General features: G+C 45.9%; 1 protein-coding gene across 4 annotated transcripts in view; it reads left to right on the top strand.

Annotated features, from left to right (window-relative positions):
* Window positions 1-8,441: 8,441 nt before the first annotated feature.
* ARNT2 (aryl hydrocarbon receptor nuclear translocator 2) overlaps window positions 8,442-19,648 on the top strand; it is a 196,901-nt gene continuing 185,694 nt past the window's right edge. For all 4 annotated transcript variants that reach the window (XM_034939269.3, XM_034939270.3, XM_034939271.3 and 1 more), the window contains exon 1: window positions 8,442-8,635. In XM_034939269.3, coding sequence (XP_034795160.2) covers window positions 8,605-8,635 — 31 coding nt within the window. In that variant the 5' untranslated portion in view covers window positions 8,442-8,604. The remainder of the gene's footprint in view (window positions 8,636-19,648) is intronic.

Below are 19,648 nucleotides of genomic sequence, written 5' to 3' on the forward strand. Positions count from 1 at the left end.
ATGCAAAAAGCAGCACCTCTCTCTTCCACCCCAACCCTTAATTTCCTAATAGTCTAATACACAGGGAAAATGAGAAAGTTTCTTAGGTTTACCTCTAAATTGTGTACTAGATGGTTTTTAAGGTCACCGCTAAAATTCTATGACTCTGTGTTTGAAATAGTCATACATTCAAAGGACCGAAATCTAATTCCTCAATGAGTTAGACTGAATGTTCTCGAAATAAATTTTCTTAAACAAAAACATGCTTCATTTCCCTCTAAGAGTGTGACCTACAGGAAGGAAAGTCATTGTCACCTGTCCTTTGTTTGTGGTAATTTGCATGCTAATGATCGCGCAGTCCCAGACCAGTCGGTTGGATAATGAACTTGGCGGAGCCCTGTTGTATCAGAGTAACCAGTGTGGACGCCAACAGAATGCTGAGAATCACTTGGAAGAGAGATTAATCATTAACCAACCCTACTAATTCACAATCATTAACCAACCCTACTAATTCACTTGGCATTTTTAAGCAAAGATTACTTCTCTGTATATAACATAAGAAAAGATCAGATGCACATATTCAGCATTACTTGCTAAGACGTCCAGGTAATCATATTATGCTCAAAAAGATTGTTTTCAATTGCGCAGGTGGCTTCCAAAATGAATTAATACAACAGGAAGGTGGTTAGCTATTAAAATCTGAATAATTTCATATATGTGGCACTTCTTCACTAATAAGACCAAGTAAAAAATGCCTGGACCAGTGAAATAATGGTGTTAAAATGATTTGAAAGTCAGAAGGTGCTGGGCGTAGATGAGAATTTGTTATAACTACAACTGGTAAATGGAGTTACGTAGATGAGAATTTGTTATAACTACAACTGGTAAATGGAGTTACTGAAATCTTTCCCATGGACTGGGAAAACATGAAGACTTATACTGAATAGGGCACTAACTGATGAGTAGAATATCTTCTTTTTCCTATGTCCCTGTTGCTCTCTAAGAGTAACTGATGTAGCTTTTAATATGAGTCAGAATCAAAGCAGGAAATTAAAAATAAAAATCCAGAGAAGAAGGGTTAATGATTGAGAGATGCTGGGGTTCCCTAACACTGCAAACGTGTTAGCTTTTGCAGGGAGACACAACATTTAGCTCTATGTATGCTGCCATGGAAGAGACAAAGGGATGGAAACATGCTGCTTATATGATCACTGATGTCTGATAAGATACTCAATCACTCACTCCATGAGTATTAGAATATTTCATATGGCTCAGGCTATGAGCTGGGTACCAGAAAAGAAAAAAAAATGAAGGTAGTAGCTCATACCTAATGAATTAAATAAGATGTTATTTTAAAAACCAATCCTTGTGTAGTGAGATATGTGCTAGAACAAGGAGAAAGCAGGAATTTGGAAGTACATGTCGGAAGAAGCCCTGAGCACACCACCAGGAAGACAGAAGGCAATCCATGCATGGTTCCTGATGAATGAGAGGTTCACTGGGGAGAGGGGCATTTTGGGCAAAGGGAATAGCATGGTGCACGTAGGAAATGACTGTGTGGCTGGATCTTACTGGAGCATAATTGGTGGGGAATGGGGAGCAACTATGGAGGTAAAAATGGACAGGAAGGTAGAATCAGAGACATAGGGGTTCATTCCAGAGCCTCTGCCCTTGGACTGATTCATGAATGTTTCTTTTTGTGCTTGCTAAATTTGTTTCTGCATTTATCTTTGTTCATTTTTCCCTTGCTATAATTTTTTTTCCCACTTTGTGGCAGACATCTATGGAAATGTCCTCCTAGCCTGTCCATAGCCCTATCATCTTGAGCTCTGCTTCTCTGGAGCTCCAGCCTCTAGGTCCCATCAGGGGAGGCTTCCTTCCCACATATTCTTGTCTCCTCTCCCCACCTGGGACAGCATGGTCCCCAGCGCAAGGCTGGCCTAGGAACAGGCATGTGACTCGAATCAAGGCTTCCTCCAACCTTTCCCTAAGTCGCCATTCCTTCCAGAGAGGGTGTCCCTTTCTGATCATGGGAGCCAAAGATAGTTTCCATCCTACCTGTCAGGAGCGATGTATCTTCACCACGTGGAGGAAGGTGTGTGCAGCGCGAAAGAATGACACCTGAAGGGAAGGAGAGGGGAAAATACACACAGGGAGTCCTTGTGAAGTCCAGATGCCTGGTCCCAGTTTTCCTGAAGTCGAACTGTATCCCTGCCCTTCTGAGTTTTGGTTGTTAACCCTTCCTTTGGGATACCTGGGCATCCTTAGCACCTTACCAATAATATGGCTACATAAGCTAATGTGAGTTGGGGTGTTTTCAGGTACAAAACACTTATTGACCCTGAGATTTCTGAGCTAAATGCTAATTTCACATATTTCCATTCATTTCTATTTAATAAACAAGTATTTGCAGCTGTGAATTTTTCTCTGCAGCTAGCTTTTGATACAGACAGTCATCATTATACTATTTTCCAAATTGTCAGTTGCTTTTTCATTTTAATTAAATTTGTCCCATCTCATTTCAGGGATGGGAGGCTGAACTTACCTCACCCCTTTGATAATAATATCAACAAATATTCTATACCAACCACATACCAGATAATGTTCTAAGCTTTCTACAAACATTAACTCATTTAATTCTCACAAGAACCCTGTAAGATCGTACTATTAATATCGCTAGATCGTGGATGAGGAAATGGAGGCACAGGGCATCCAACTCACACTGAGCAGATAAGTAGAGTTGCTGAGATTCGAACAGGGGACTGTCCGGCTTCCAAGTCCATGCTCCGAGAGCAGCTTAGAATCTAAAGTGCAATGTTGTCACAGCCCTGTGCGGTAGAAAAGGCCAGCCCACATGCTGCTAGCCCCTGAGACAGCCAGAGAACACAGCAAAAGCACCAGCACAAGCATGTGCTGTTCTTCAACACACAAAGAAGCTCAGGCCTCAGGACACAGGGTTCTGTTTGCAAGAGAACAACTCCCAAGAGACAAGACGCAGCCAGGAAGCAAGATTATGCCTGTAACATCGTGGTCCCATCATTGTTTCCAAACCCACTCAGTCATTGCCCCATGCCTTCCTCCTGGGGCCGGGTGCTTTGGGTCCATGCTCGGGGAGGAGTAGGGAGATGGTAAGTGGGGCAGAGTTATCCAACAGGCCAAGAGTAAATCAACCTCAAATCAACATATTTTACATTTGTTCTTCATTGTTGTTGATCTCATCTACCAATAACTAGAAAATCTTGGTTAAAGTCTCTACTGGTAAGGTGATTTTTGTCAGCTTCTCCTTAAATTCCTGGTAGTTTTTGTTGTGTACATTTTAGTACTATGTTACTTGGTCTTGATTCCTAAGAGTTCATGGATGGTACATTCTCACCATGGATATGTTTCCATCTGTTATATTTTTCACTTTAGATTGTCTCTTTTTATCCCTGTAGCAGGGTGAGAAATTTACTCATACCATACTCATTTGAACTAAATGAATTTTAACCTTGAGAGCTCATAGTATTTCTTTGTTTTACACCATCTCTTAGAAAGCTCAGCATCACCCAGGTGAATGCACAGTCATTCTTAGGTCCTTTCTCTTTCACTTCCAGCTCCCCTTCAAGGTGGTGTCTAGGTGGTCAAGGAGGGAGTGGTGAGAGAAAAGGGAGCCTTAGAGCCTTGCCCGCCTCCATTCTGAGGGGCTGGGATGGTCATTTGGCTGGTGAAAATTAAGGTATCTTTAGGAAGCCTCACACTGAGAGCTGATATCTGTGGCCTTGGTTTGGGGCCTTGTTCATTGAATCTTGCCTACTATAGCCTTTTAGTCCTCACCCAGATATCTGTTAATTTAGACCCTCAATACCTTCATGTCTCCTCACCTGTGGGACACCTAGCATACTTCACAGAGCCACGAGGAGCCAGGAGTGCCATATCAAGCCCAGCTTTGCAGCTACATCCTTCGATCCCTGCAGAACCACCCTGTGTGTTATCTTCCCCAAGACTCCCACATGGGTGGTGGCCAGAAACCCCTCTGCTTTTGGCTATTCCATCAGCTGGCTTGATATACCTTCCACGGAAATTAGAGCACCTGGGTCTGACTGCCTGTTTCCCCTCCCACCCTCCTTCCTTCCTTCTCTCCACTCTCCATGAAGGTAAAGCACGACAAGCTTCCCCTTCCTATCTCTGTGGGACAGAGACTTGCCATATTTTTCTTCTTCCCTCTGCAATACTATCACAATACATTTTAAAGTCTCTAAAGTGTATACAGCACACGCATTACTTCCTTCAATGTCATCTTCACCAAAACTCAGCACAGTAGGTAACATCATCCGCATTTTCCAGGTGAGGAAAGTGAGACTTAGAGAAGTTTCATGAAGTGACAGAGCAAAAACCTACACCACACTTTCGCTTCAAAGGCTGGTGCTTATGCCTTTTTGTATAAAACTAAGATCTCATCCACATTTGATCGGTTATAAGTCCATGATTCTTGGTGTAAAGGAGAGACTTGATAGAGAAGAAGGCAGGGGTGGGGGCTGGGGGTAGTGCCTGGACAGACAATCCGTGGGCGGTTGTCACCTGTGTAGAAATAAAGATAAGGAGGTAGCAGTGGGGATAACACAGACCCATGAGCCTTTATCTCCAGCAAAGAGAGAGAGAAGTTAGATAGAATGGAGGAGGAAGGAAGGGTTGAGAGGAGACATATAAATGGAGAGAAAGCCTGTGGTTATATCCATGGCAGCCCTACCATGCCTCTCCTGCAGAAGCCCGTGCGTTCATTCCTGGTTTCTTCATATCTTAAAGTGAAGTTAAAAGAAGATAAAATTAGCCAGGCATGGTGGCTCACGCCTGTAATCCCAGCATTTTGGGAGGCCGAGGTGGGCGGATCACGAGGTCAGGAGATCAAGACCATCCTGGCCAACATGGTGAAATCACATCTCTACTAAAAATACAAAAATTAGCTGGGCGTGTTTGGTGGGGGGTGCTCCTGTAATCCCAGCTACTTGGGAGGCTGAGGCAGGAGAATTGGTTGAACCAGGGAGTTGGAGGTTGCAGTGAGCTGAGATCGCTCCATTGCACTCTAGCCTGGTGACAAAGCGAGACTCCATCTAAAAAAAAAAACAAAACAAAAAACAAAAACAAATAAAAAACCGGGTGCAGTGGCTCACGCCTGTAATCCCAGCACTTTGGGAGGCCAAGGCAGACGGATCACCTGAGGTCAGGAGTTTGAGACCAGCCTGACCAACATGGAGAAACCCCGTCTCTACTAAAAATACAAAATTAGCTGGACATGGTGGTGCATGTCTGTAATCCAGCTACTCGGGAGGCTGAGGAAGGAGAATTGCTTGAACCTGGGAGGCAGAGGTTGTGGGGAGCCAGGATTGCACCATTGCACTCCAGACTGGGCAACAAGAGTGAAACTCCGTCTCAAAAAAAAAAAAAAAAAAAGATAAAATTGCCTTGGATCATTATATATTATACAATGGAAATCCTTTGTCTCGAGTATTAGGACTTAAACGGATATGAAGCAGAACTCAGGTGGCTGCTTTCTCCCATCAAGTTAAAAAAAAAAAAAAAGAAGAAAGAAAGAAAGAAAGGCTGTGGACCCTGGTACACATTAGCACAGCAGCTGGTCAACTCTGGTCATTTCTAGGAGCGCTGTGCTCAGAATCGTGTGCTATGGGCCCGGTGGATCTGCATTAATCTTTTCAAAAATGCAAATCTCAGCTTCAAATTCAACAGCCTCCTCTGGAATTTCAAAGAGTTCTAGGTTGTTTAAAGGTTGAGTGGAATTCCTGAGCCTGTGTTAACTGGTCACAGTCTACTGACTCTCATAATTAGCGCGAGACCACTGTGTTGTGTAAATGCCACTCAGTATTCAACAATGACTAACCACTCCATTTCAGATTGTTTACTTAAGTGGGGGGCTTTCATCCACAATCAGTGTTTCCGAGCATTTAACCTATTTAATACTGAGAGACGAGAGAGAAGGCGAGTTGCCCATTTCTCTATTTCTTCCCCTACACCCTAACTGCTCCCCAACTCCAGCCACCAAATCCCAGTATTGTGCGTAGCCCAGTTCTAAGTCTTGTCTGGCTATTAAGCTGCATGACCTTGGCTACCCTGAGCCTCAGTTTCCTTATCTGCAAACTCCAGGGGCAGAATTGGATGATGTCGAAGGTCCTTTCTACCTCTGAAATACACTGACTGGGGGAGAAGATGAAATGTCTCCTTTGTGAAAATCTAAACGTATTTATTACGTACCAAAAACCACAGCACGGCCGACTCCAGACTTGGGAAGTGTCTAGCAGTTGTCCACGTGTCGCCTGTCTTTTATTGCAATGGACCAGTGCAAGAAGTAGGAAGCTTGAGCAAGATCCAGTTTTAAAGATATCAGCCGAGTAACATTTAGAAAAATGGGCAGAACACAACAGCAGAGTAAGAAAGTAAAACTTGTCAACAAATCTGTATGGTTAAATGTGTGTGTGCGTAAGAGTCATGTTCACTCATATTTTATTTTTTAGGGAAGATATTAGAACTGTATTTGGAGACAAAATGAGCCATGGGTCCTGGCTGAAATGCTAAACTGATACATAAACACCAAGGAGAGGAACTTGCTTCCTTCTAAGGGGTGTGGAAAGTTGGAGAATAAAAGAGCCTCGTGGGATAGGCGGCAGTGATGCCAAGTGCTATTTATGGGCTATTTATGGGCCACCAGAGATTGAACTGCCTGTGGGGAGAAGGATCCACAAGGGACTCTGGGTAGCAGAAATATCTGAGATGGAGTTTTACCTTTTTTGATGTGGAGTGAGTGAAGAGAGCCTCCTCTTTTACTTTCCTTAAGAAATCTTCAGTCCAGTATACGTTATACATTAATTAAGTTGGTATTTTGAGTGTGTTGCTTTTCGGGGTATGTAGAAGAGAGGCTGAATTCTCATTTGGCTTGATGTTGGAATCAGGAACAGTCAACTTTGATATGGGGCATAAGAGCGGGCCATAGCTGATACCCTGGTTTCTCTGTCTGGGCCTGGCCTATCTTGTGGCTGGGTGCACACCTGCTTTATTTTTTACTTGAAATGTCTTCTTTTTCCACCTGTCCTACTCATGTCTTCAAAGCCTAATTTTCATTTTCCCTGATCACTCCACCTCCTCTCTGCCCTCATTCATTCATTAGTGACTACAGGCTGGAGATGCCAATTTCAGGGCTTCTGCCCTAAGCCCCCAAGGGAGCTGTGTGCTTCTTGAGTGCAGATACTTTATTTCACTCTTCCCCACTCTACCCCCCAAACCAGAAGAACGGAGCTCCTGTTTCTTCCTTTCCATGGTAGGCCCAACACCTGGCTTTGTGCCTGGCACACAGCAGACATTCAACATTTGTAGAACTGATAGACTATTAGATTAGTAGTGACAAATACTCCCCGAAGAAAATGCTTATTTGAACATACATCCCAAATTTTCTGCCCTCCAGAAAATGCTTCCTTGGAAGGATTTAAGACAGTTTGATGTCTCTGCAAACATTATCTGCGTTTAGGGACCAACTTGCCCTTCTCAGGGTTCACCTGGGATGTCTTTATTCTTCCATTTAACCTTTACAGGGGACCCCGATGGTGACGTGTCTTCCTAGGGGCCATTACCTCTCTCAGGGATCCTAGTGTCTGGTAGAAAACAACAGCTCCAAGTTCTCTGCATCCAAACTTCGCCAGGATACGCAGATAAACCTATTAAAAAAAAAATCTTTTTAAATTCTCAACTTGGTGGTGTAAATAAGGCCCTTGCAGCGCCCTCAAGTAATAATCAACGGCAGTCATTATGGAAGGAGGGTAGAGATGAGCGCCTTACTCAAAGCCAAGACATTCACAATTTCTCGGGCCGGCTGCCTGTGCCTGGGCGTGTGCACCGTGCACTCTGAAGCTGTGTGCGGCGGTGGCCTTGGAGGTGCCCGTGGCCTTAGGAATTCCCGGGGTCGGGCACCCTCCGCTTAGCACCGGGCCGTGTCCCCGGCCTGGGAGCCGAGCAGCGCGGCTCTGGCATGCTAAGTGGGCAGCACTGGGGCGCCTTTGTTCCTCGCGGCCGTCTCCCAGGACCGGCTTCCCTCTGAATCTAAATGGGCTTCTCCCTCACCCGCTCCGCCCTGGCCTCCTGGCCTGGGCACGGCGCCCCTGGGTAATGCGCGCCCGGACACCTGGGGCGTGGGCGTGCGGGGGCAGCCCGGGCTAGGCGAGCGCGGGAGAGGCGCCTGCGGTCCCAGCCCGGCCAGGCCCAAGCACCTGCGCGAGCCCGAGGGAGCGCCCGGCCCTCTGCCCCCGCCAGTCGCCGGCGCCCAACTTGGGGGTCCCGCCGCCCGCAGCCCCAAGTCTCGCGGTGCTACCGCTCTGACCGGGGAGCCGCGGGCCGGGCGCCCCCCGCCGCGCGACAAAGGCTGAACCGGGAGGAGGAGGCCGAGGAGGGGGAGGAGGAGGAGAGAAAGGCGGGGACGGCGAGCGGCCGCGGCGGCGGGGAGAGCGGAGGGAGCGCCGCCCGCCCGCGCCGTCCTTTGTGTGGCGGCGGCGGCGCCTGGGCCTGACCGGGTCCCCGGGGCTGAGCGCCGGGCTCCGCGTCGCCCCTCCCGCGCCCCTGCCAAGCGGGCGCCTATCCTCTCCGAGCAAGATGGCAACCCCGGCGGCGGTCAACCCTCCGGGTGAGTAGCGGCCTGGGCCCCGCCGCCCGCCGCAGCCCGCAGGCCTTGCCCGGGGCCAGAGCGGACCAGGCGCGCCGGGCGCCCCCCGGGGGCGCGGAGCCGCAGCTCGGCGCGGTGGGTGGTGGAGCGGCTGTCACTACGCGGCAGCCGCAGCATCAGCACCAGAGCGGCATCTGCATCCCAATCGCTGCCCATCCGGTCCCGGGCAGGCGCCGGTCCGGACCCGCGGGCGGCCGGACGCTGGCCTCGCATCCTCGGGAACCCGAAGGGCCGGCCCGGGAGCCCCCGAAGTTCTGAAAATAACCGCCTTTGCCTTCCCCATCCCACGCATTTTTCTCTTCCGGTCCCGGCTTTTGTGGCATCACGGCGTCAGCCAGTCCTGGCTGGTGGAGGGCTCCGCGCTGACGGAGGAGGGAAAAGTTTGGAGCTGGGATTCAACAGGGTACAACTCCCGGGACTCTCCCCTGCCCGCCCCGCCCACTAAGCGCTGGTCCTTTGCGCCCTTTGCGACTGGCTGCTGTGTGTCCTAACCCTCCAGGGGCACAAAACACCCAGCCTGTGGTCACCAGCGTGGAGCAGCCCTGGTCCTGCCCAGGTGACATCCTCTGCTTTCTGGTCTGACCTGTCCCCAGGGTGCAGTCTGTGACAACTGAGCTCATTAGGAAATACTTCAAAAATGGAAGAGTTCTTGATCAAGTGGCAACATTTACTTGTTTTGGTATTGTAGTAGGGAAGTTCCGTTTTCATTGGGAAAGTTCCCTACCTGATGAGCAGGGTGTGGGAGAAGAGAAACGTGAACATCTAAGCTAGTACAAACTTTTGGGTGTTGTGCAGAGGCTGCTGTGGGCACGGCAGGTTGCTGGGTCCCTGTGGAAGATGCAGGGAGAGTCACAGAGGGCGGCCCCCAGGAAATTCGCAGCAGAGGGAGGTCATGTGTTGGAGATAGGGAGGGTCGGGGGAGGAACAGCAATGCCTAGCAAAGAAAAGTGTCTCTCATCATAGAATTAGGAATGAAAGATCCCTTTCATCTAAGGCGGCCAGGGAAGGCTTCTGGAGATTGGACATTTCGGCTGAACCTTGAAAACGGGAATGTTTGAATATACAGAGCCAGTAGCAGAGGGGCATTGCAGGCGTAAGTAACAGTGGACTTGCTCTAAGCAAGTGCAGAGGTCAGTGAGTAGTTGGTGCACTGGGGATATAAGAGGCAGCAGTGGGATTTAACACAGAGTTGTTTGGATGTGACCAGGCTTTAAAGGACAGACTGAGGAGTATAGACTTTCTCTCTCCACATTAAGGGAGAGAAAGTCCCTAAGAACCAGAAAAATAAAATAAAATAGAAAAGAGAGAGAGAGACAGAGAGAGAGAGAGAGAGACCTCAATGATATTGAACAAGGAAATCGCATGATCACTTTTTCTGGAAGACTGATTTGTCAGCTATGTCTAGGAAACATTGTAAGGAGGGAACAAGACTTGAGACAGGGAGGCCAGCATGAAATGAGGCAGGTGCTAGGGAGGCCAGAATTGGTGGCCATGGCTGGACCAGAGAGGAAGGAATGCACCACTGGGCAGGTAGAAGAGTTCCAGATTTGGCACTGATTAGATTTGGAGTAAGAGTAAAGGAGGAGGCCAAGGAGAGACAAAGGGGAGGTGTCCATGGAGACACCAAGGTGAAGAGCCTGTGTAATTCCAAGGAAGGCAGTTCCATCAGCAGAAATCGGGACTCTTGGAAGAACAGACAAGGAGGCCTCTGTCCAGAGCACTGAGGAGGAACGTGGCTGATCTGAAAACAGATCTGTGCCAGTTTGCCTGTGACTGAAGCTGCAATTTCAACCCATTCAACTACTTCAAAATCAATGGAAAATTGATAGATGTAAATGTTATGAAATTAGAAAAAGCAAAAGATGTTAAATGAAAATATTTTAGTCCAATATACACTGGGAACAGGAATAAAATCCCTGGTGATTTACATAATTTCTATGCCAGGACATCATTGTTTAAAACTTTTTTGTCCATTACATTGCTCCATGAGCTACATGGACTAAAGATGGAGTAACTGCCCCTGGCCCCATGGTGTGGAGCACAGGAAAGCCTGTGCCTGTGCCTTGGACTGCGGGAGACTTGAATGGTACAAGCATAGGGTATTGTTGGCGTTGCTAGTCAACACCTGGCCAGCTTGACAGATGCTTTTCTCTGTTGACAGCTATACCAGAGATCTTCAGCATGGTGATAATTTCTCAAGTGAAAATTCCTTGAGGTGATCACCTTTCCTTTTACCATCATTTCTTTTACTGGTCCCCTGAGGATGATCCGTGGGGATGTGTTATTCTTGCCCCATGTGAATCTCCATCTTTTTCTTTGGGAGAAAGGGTTTAATTTTAAGGGACATGGCTCAGGGTTTGAGCCAAAGAGAGAGAGTTCAGATTCTATGGGCAATTTACAACAGAAAGAGCCATGGTACCCAAGCTTGTCACCCAGAGCCTCCCTCACATGGGCTTGTGAGACTTCTTTGAATTCCTTTTTCTGCCTGCCTCCTTTCCCCAGATACGGTTGCTTTGCAAAGAATAAGAGCTTGGTAAACAGAACCAAATGGACGGGGAAGCACCAGGATTTATTTCTGCTGCTAGTTCGTGTCCAGGGTACAAAGGCCACAGCCAGTCACCTCCCCACGCCCCCACTTGTTCCTTTTTTCCCAGCTGACCACTTCACAACAGCAGAACCATTTACAATGACACTCTTCTGTGATGTGTAGTGGGGATTCTCTAGGGTCTTGTTGGTGACCGGTGATGTTGGGGTCTTCACGCTCATGTTACTCATGTTACTCTGTGGATATAATACAGGTCCAAATTTGGAATCTACTCCTTCAAGGTCCCCTGTTGGGGTTTTAGGTTAGGATTCTACCAGCTACTCTGGGAGAGGAGAAGAAAGGATTGGGCTCCCAGATATTCTCCTCATGACTTCTGCTATGACAGTCCTGGTTATATTTCTCATATCTTGTGGCCCCTGGTGCCCCCTCCTTCTGGGTCATTTACAGTCCTTACGTTGGTCACTGAAACTGTTGTATTGGCTGATTTTCTCTTTTCTCTCTGGCCAGGAATGACATATATCCTTTAGACTAGAGAGTGAAGTCATAGAATCTTCCGTTTTGTGTGTCTGTGTGTGTGTGTGTTGTTTTGCTGCCTTTTTGAATGACATTTAAGTGTTTCTGATGTATAGGAAATAGTGAAGATTTGAATTAGTTATATACATAAAAGGGTATTTGCAGCTGAAATGGCACAATTAAGAAGGAGATTGTTTCCCCAATGTCATTGTTCCATCTTAATCTTTTGTAATTTAAGCATGAGGGAATCAGCTACAAAATCAGACCAGTAATCATTAGGAATTAAGCATTATGTGGACATTCTCTGAGATGAGTATTTGCAGAGTAATTAATAAGGCTCATATGTTTTAAAGGATTTCAAAATTATGTTTTAAGAGATTTGGAATTCCACTTTTTTTCTGAAATCAATTATTGGATTTTTTCCCCACTTCCAGGTTTCTGGTCTTTGGCATTTCAATTTGGAATTAATTGTATAGTGCAGGAAGATTCTCTGGACAAATTGCCTTAGATGGAGGGACATTTGAATCAGCTTGTTGAACTGATTGGATATCTTTGATATGCCAAGCTGTCTGCAGGGAATAGAGCAATGTGGAGATGGGGGAGAATATTTCTTGACCTCAGGGAGTTCTAAGTCTACTAGGGGAGGCATAGGTAGACTAACTTAATAACACCAGGTGGAATGAAATGAATGTTGACTAGGCATGTTCATATCATCATGGGGAGCCAGAGGAAGTCTTATGGGAGGTAACTTCTGAACGTGGGCCTTTTGAAGACAGAGATTTTGACTTATAGAGAATTTAGGAATGGTCATTTTGCGCTGATGGCTGGGGTGTGAGGCAGACAAGATTTGTGAAAATATGGAATACTGTCAAGTGGTTGCTTCCTCAGTGTGCTCTTGGGGACTCAGCAGGACACCCAAGAATGTGGGTAGGTTTTGAGCCTTTGAGACGTGTGTGCTATGCTTGCAAGCTGTCCTGCCTTGAGTAGGGCTGGAACAGCCAAGCCAGCTGGACATACAGTTGAGCCCAATTTCTCTATATCCTGTCCTTCATTGAATCTACGAGCCCATCAATTGCAGGACACATCATTCTTTTATGGACTTATAAGAAAAAAATGAGCTGATGGCATTTTGGCTTTCATCAAAAGAAAGAAAAAAAGGAAGAAGTGATACCTGAAAAAAGAGATTTATTTATTCCTTCAGTATATATTTATTTTAATTAATTAATGAATTTTAAAAAGTTAATTTTTAAAGGCTCCTTTTTTTAGGGCAGTTTTAGGTTCACAGCAAAATTGAAAGGAAGGCACAGAGATTCCTCATATATCCCCTGCCCCCACACATGCACAGCCTCCCCCATGATCAACATTCCCCAGCAGAGTAGTGCATGTGTTACAATTGATGAACCTGCAATGACACATCATTATCACCCAAAGTCCATAGTTCACATTAGGATTCACTCTTGATGGTAGACGTTCTATGGGTTGGACAAATGTATATGACTTATATCTACCGTTATAATATCATGCAGAGTATTTTCACTGCCCTAAAAATTCTCCATGCTCCACCTATTCATTCCTCCCACTTCCGAATTCTTGGCATCCACTGATGTTTTTACTGTCTCCATAGTTTTGCCTTTTCCAGAAAGTCATGTAATTGGATTCATGCATTACGTAGCCTTTTCAAACTGGCATTTTTCACTTAATAATATGCATTTACATTTTCTCCGTATCTTTCAGTGGCTTGATAGCTCATTCGTTTTGGTGCCGAAGAATATTCCATTGTCTGGATGTACCACAGTTTATTTATTCATTCACCTACTGAAGGACATCTTGGTTGCTTCTAAGTTTTGGCAATTATGACGAATGAAGCTGCTATGGGCTAATACTTACTGAGTAACTGCTATGTGCCGGGGACTGATCTTGGTTCTGGGATCACTGTGGTGAGCAAATTAGGTATAACTCCTACCATCATGCTGCTTGCTAGCAAGACAAATAGTCACAAAAGAGTAACACAATTGGGTTAGTTATGAAATGTGTAAATGTTATGAAGAAATGATCCCCTGAGATAAAATAACCAAGGGACCTAAATTAGAGGATTAGCAAAGGCCATTTGAAGTCAGCGAAAGCCTCTCTGAGGAGTTGACCCTTGAGTCAAGCTCCAAGGAATGATGAGAAATGTGAGGAAGAACGTTCCAGGCACAAGGAAGAGCCCCTTCAAAGGCCCTGAGTTGGGAAGAGCTGGAGAACAGGGAGCAAGGGTGAAAGCGGTGTGAGAAGCTGGAGCTGCAGTAGAGGCCAGCTCACGGGGGACCACTTTTGGGTTAGGGACTGAGACTTCATTTTAAAAAAGCGCTGGAAATCTACTGAAGGGGGTTTGAGCAAGGGACATGATCTGACCTGCACTTTTAAATGCTGCTTCTGGCTGCTGTGTGGAGAGCCAATTGGACTGAAGAGGGAGGAAAAGTAAGACTCCAGTTAGATGGTGCTAACTTAGGTCAGGGGCTGTCAGTAGAGAATGAGAGGGAGGTGGATTTGAGTTATACTGGGGGCAGGGATGCCATGCTGAACAACTCCAGGGGCACCAGTTACTTCCCTGTCCATCCCTTGGGCACAACATGTCCTGCTTGGGGCAGAATCATCATGACTTCATTGTAAGGAGTTAGGGGAAGAGTCAAGGATGATTCCCAGCTTTCTGTCCGACATCTGGGTGGTTGGAGGTGACAGGAAGTTAGTGAGAGGCAGGGGGCCTGTGGGGTGTGCTCCAGGCTTCAGTATTGGACAGCTGAGTTGAGCTGCTTGTGAGACAAGCAAGTGGAACTGTCATGGAGGCAGTGGGACACATGCTCCCAGAGATCTGGGCTGGAGAAGGAAACGAAGAGGGATGTTGGCCAGCCATTTACCAGGTTCTCTAAATGCTTTCCTTGGGGTAAGTTAGTTCACAGAACATAGAGCTTTTGGTCCAAGTACCATAGTTCCCAAGCAATGCTTGCATTTACTGCTTTATTGTCTGTCTTTATTGAGATTCACTAAGACACAAGGTCATAGGGAGATTATTTCTGCATCTTTTCCAGATCCAGCAATCCATTCATTTTTATCTATCTATCTATCTATCTATCTATCTATCTATCTATCTATCTATCATCTATCTACCTACCTATCATCTGTCTACCATCTCTCTCTCTCTCTCTCTCTCTCTTTCTCTTTCCCTCCTTTTGTGGGGCAGGTCAGGCTGTTGGACTAGCTCACCACACGAAACTCTTTGTTCAATGAAGAAAAGTTATTTCTCAGTTTTAGCCAAGCTCCTTTCCAATTGAGGGCTCTTGTTTATGTTGTGTCCCTCTTCTTGGAATGATTAATTGCTCACTGTCCCTCCTTCCCTACCCTTACCCCCTCCTCACTCCTAACCATTTTCCTGTCCAATTCCTACTTTTCTTCTGGTTTCAGCTTGAATTCTTACTCCATTAGGGAAATCTATCCTGATCCCTTTATCCAGGTAAAATGTACCTATCATGCATTCTTCCAGGGCCCCATAAAGCTGTACTTTGCTTCTGGAGCACTTCACCTCATGTAAATTGTGCAGTTATTTGATTGATACCTGACTGGAAGCCCTGTGAGGGCAGGGAATGTATCCAACAGTATGGCAGCGCTGGCACCTACCATATTACTTCCCATAAAATAGATACCCAGTCGGGTTTTGTTAATGAATAAATGGAGGGATGCCAGGGAACTGTCTTATATTTTGTATGAGGCTGCCTTTCAATGACTCCCTTGAAGGAAAGAAAGCATATATCCTATATTTGTGGGTCTCTGTAACAAAATAGGCCAGAGCTGTCTAATTGAGATTCTGACTTTTATTTGTGGAAACTGATTTTGATCTGAAAATCCTACCAAGATAATCCCTATGCAAACTAGTTCCTCTAGACTTTCTAATAAGGAGGCTTGGACACACAAAGCTCATCATTCTTCCCAGAAGAAGATTAGGTCAGAATTGAACAGTCGAATGTATTTATATATTTTTATTTTATACTGCTGTCCACAAAGGTTAGACCAGAGGCTTAGAGAGGCTCACAGACTTACCTCGAGTCCTCAGCAGGTGGGTGGATGAGGAGGTCCTACACCTACCTGATACCTTGGACACACAAAGCTCATCATTCTTCCCAGAGGAAGGGTAGGTGATAGCTTGGAGACTGGCTGGTGGTAGTGGTAGGTTCCGTGTTACAGTCCCACAGGGTCTTCTCAGAAGGGAAGTGGGATCCTCCCATTTACTGCCTTCTGTGTTGTGTGTGAAACTGTTGACATGGCTTGCTTAATTACCAGCAGTTACCGATAAGACAGACTCCAGGCTGGCTTTGAGATTCAGCCACCCTAACAGCATTCAGGAAGGCAGCAACAAGGTCAAAAGATGCATTCATTGCCCTCTGATTGAATAGTGAAGGCTTTAGAGTTGGAAGCTGAGGCTCTTTGCAGATAAGCAGAGACTCTGTGGCTGCCAAGTCTATAACAATTTGACCATTTTTTTCAGGGAAATCTACAAAAATGCCAAAATGTTTACAAATAGGTACTTCCTGCTTTTGTACATTGTATGAAAACATGGGACATCTCTTACTGTTTTGGTTTCATTGTGAGAACATACAAAGCAGAGGTTGGAGCTCTTCTCCTAGCCCCTGCTGAGGAGTTGGTTGCTTTCTTCACCACAACCACTTTTCCCCCACAATAAAGATCTGTGTTGATTGTAAAAAATTTGGAAAATGTGCAAAAACACTAAGATAATTCTGCCACCCATAACTAACATTTTTGCATATATCCTTACAGACTTTTTTCTAAATATTGTGTGTGTGTGTATATATATATATATATATAACAAAATAGAATTATTTCGAGCATATTGCTTTGTCATCCCTTTTTTCCCTTCATTAATGGTATATCCTATCAAGGATACTGATTTGAGAAGCTGCATATATTCTGTTTATGGCTGTGTCATAATTCATTAACTCACATTCTTATATCTGGGCATATAATATTTGGTGTGCTTTTCTGTTTGCCAGAATTGTACACACCATTGTATTGAACATCCCCGTATATGAATGAATATATAAATACATGATTTTTTCCTTATTGTCAATTCTTTGAAGTAGAATTGAATAGTCAAATGGATTTATATACTTTTATTTTATACTGCTGTCCACAAAGGTTAGAACAGAGGCTCAGAGAGAGGCTCAGAGATTTATCTGGAGTCCCCAGCAGGTAGGTGGATGAGCAGGTCTTACACCCAGACGCTGTGCCCCCTATCCTTGGCAGGTTCCGGCAACCCAGGCCAGGCCCTGTTGCCTGTAAGTCTGGAACTCAGATCATCTACTGATGTCTATAAAGGGCAACTGTGTACCTTTCCTGGCCTCCTTTCAGAGATTTAATAATTTCAGTGGCTTTTTAATTAACTGCTGTTAGGGTAATTGGTCCAGGTCAAAACAGGCAGGAAGTTGCCTTACTCAACAGGCAGAGAGCCTCAGATGGCCTCAGTGGGCCACTGCAGGGGCCCCATGACTGGGCTCTCCATGCCAACCTGGGTTCTCATCTGAGGCCCCATTGTTCTCCCTCCACCCCCTCCCTTATCAATTCACCTCTTCCATATGGCCTTTCTCAAACGCTGGTGCCACTAACTTACCCGGAAACCTTTGCTCACCGTCTATTGTCCACACATCCTCCTAGGATTGATCTACACACTTCCAACCAGACCACCTGGCTGACAGGGTGGTCCCAGGGCTTAGAGAGCATGCGGCGAGGTGATTTCTGGTCCTGCCTGCCTGCCTGTGATACCATTAGACAGGCCGTGGTGGTTATTCCTGTTTCAAATGCACATTCAGGAGTTGTTAGTAACTGAGGATAAATGTGTTTGTTTCTGATTTGGCCATCCCTACTTTTCTTCCAACAACTCTAAAAAAGTGGAGAGCAGCTGCAGGTGGAACTAGGCATCTCTCTATCCAGGCTTAGGTGGCAAAAGGAAAGACTCTGAGGTAGGACAGCCTGGGAAGATTCAAGGGTGCAATGTCCAGGGTGGGAGCACCAGAGGAGTTGGCCTGAGTGGAAACCCAGCTCTTCGGGTAGAGCCAGGCCTTCCAAGAGACAAATTAGCTGAAGGCCTTACTGGTGGCTGAGCGAGGGAGGTGGGTCCAAAGGAGAGGAGGGTGGCCTTCCATATACTCTGCCTGTTGAGTAAGGCAACTTCCTGCCTGTTTTGGCCTGGACCACCCAATTACCCTAACAGCAGTTAAAAAAGCCACTGAAATTATTAAATCACTGAAGGGAGGCCAGGAAAGTTACACAGTTGCCCTTTATAGAGGTCAGTAGATGAGCTGAGTTCCGGACTTAGAGGAACAGGAAGCCAAAGTTAATTGGTGCACCAATTTTTAAATTAATAGCCACACAAAATAGTATTGTCTTTCTTATCTTCAATAGACCTCTAAGTTGGGTGGCAGGACATGTGAGAAACCTGGGCACAGAGGCCAAACGTGTATCCACACAGTGCTTCTCAGCTGGGGGCATTTGCAATGTCTGGAAACATTCTTGGTTGCCACACCTCCAGGGAGTAGGGGTGCTACTGGCATCTGTGGGTAGAGGCCAGGGATGCGCTAAACATCCTGCTGTGCACAGGGCAGCCTCCCACAGCAAAGAACTTATCCAGCCTCAAATGTCAATAGTGCTGGATTGAGAAAGGTTGAGAAACTCTGGTCTATGGGAACAAAACTCTGTAGGCCTCTGGACAGTGGCAACTAGAAGAAAACCCCAGGAGTTTCACAAGGACGTGTGGCCCCCAGATAATAAAGGGCTGGCCCCTTTAAAACATGTCAAGAAAATGTGACAGCTTTAAAAGCAAGATGATGCTTTTGAGATAATTATGAAATCCGTGATGGAAGTTAATTTAAATGTGAAATAACAGAACTGCAAAAAGTTATTTTATTATTATTTTTAGAACAGCATTGATGTTTCTAGCCCATCAGCAGTTTGAAATGAGGCATAGTCTGGAATCGTTTGCCATAATTTGATATGCTTGATGGATTCCAAGTCCCCCAAAGAATAAAATGAATGAATGTGATCAAGGATCACAGCTGTGTTCTCTCTCTCTCTTTTTTTTTTTTTGAAAATATTTCACGCCAGAAAACTTCCAATTCAGTTCAGCCAGCCTCCCTGAACACTTCTATTCCCTGCACAAAGGGTGCTGTGCTCAGTGCTGGTGGTGGTGGTGTGGTGGGGGTGGGTTGGAAAGATGTGGCATAAAACAGGTTGGCTACGTGTGTGTTCCATCAGTCTCTAACACAGGCAGCACTGGACACTTATGCAAATTTATGCAAATGACTGACCAACCATTGGTGAACAGAGGAGAATGTAGACCCCCTCCATTTCTTTCCTGCAGGCAAGGAAAGATGCTGAAGACTGTTCCGGTATTCAACACATTTCAGGACCAGTGTGTGCCTTTTCCTAGTCAGTGTCACAAACTGCAGGCCTTATTCCCAGCTGCTTGCTGGGTCTGTGGTGTCCCACAGATTCTGCAAAGCCCACCGCTCCCACATATTTCCTCCTCCTGCTATGTCCCCTGTGGCAGCGAGTGGCACCACTATCCATTCATTGGCCCAAGCCAGACATTAATTATTTTAATTGCTTATCCACCTAATTAAACAAATATTAATTGAATGCCAACCGTGTGCTCACAGTAGTGTGCAAACCCAGGCGTGGTTTCTGCTGTCACAGAGCTTTCCTGTGTGGCAGGAGAGTCAGCCATTTATTAAATAATAAGTATTGTGAAAGAAAGGAGTCTTTGTTTCCAAATGCAACAGGAGGCCATTGAAGTGTGGTGAGTGGGGGCGTGATGTGATCAGAGGTGGGTTCTGAAAAGCTCTCTGGCTGCGGAATGAAGGACATTCTTA

The sequence above is a fragment of the Pan paniscus genome, chromosome 16 (genome assembly GCF_029289425.2).
Source record: "Pan paniscus chromosome 16, NHGRI_mPanPan1-v2.0_pri, whole genome shotgun sequence".
NCBI classification, from domain to species: Eukaryota; Metazoa; Chordata; class Mammalia; order Primates; family Hominidae; genus Pan; species Pan paniscus.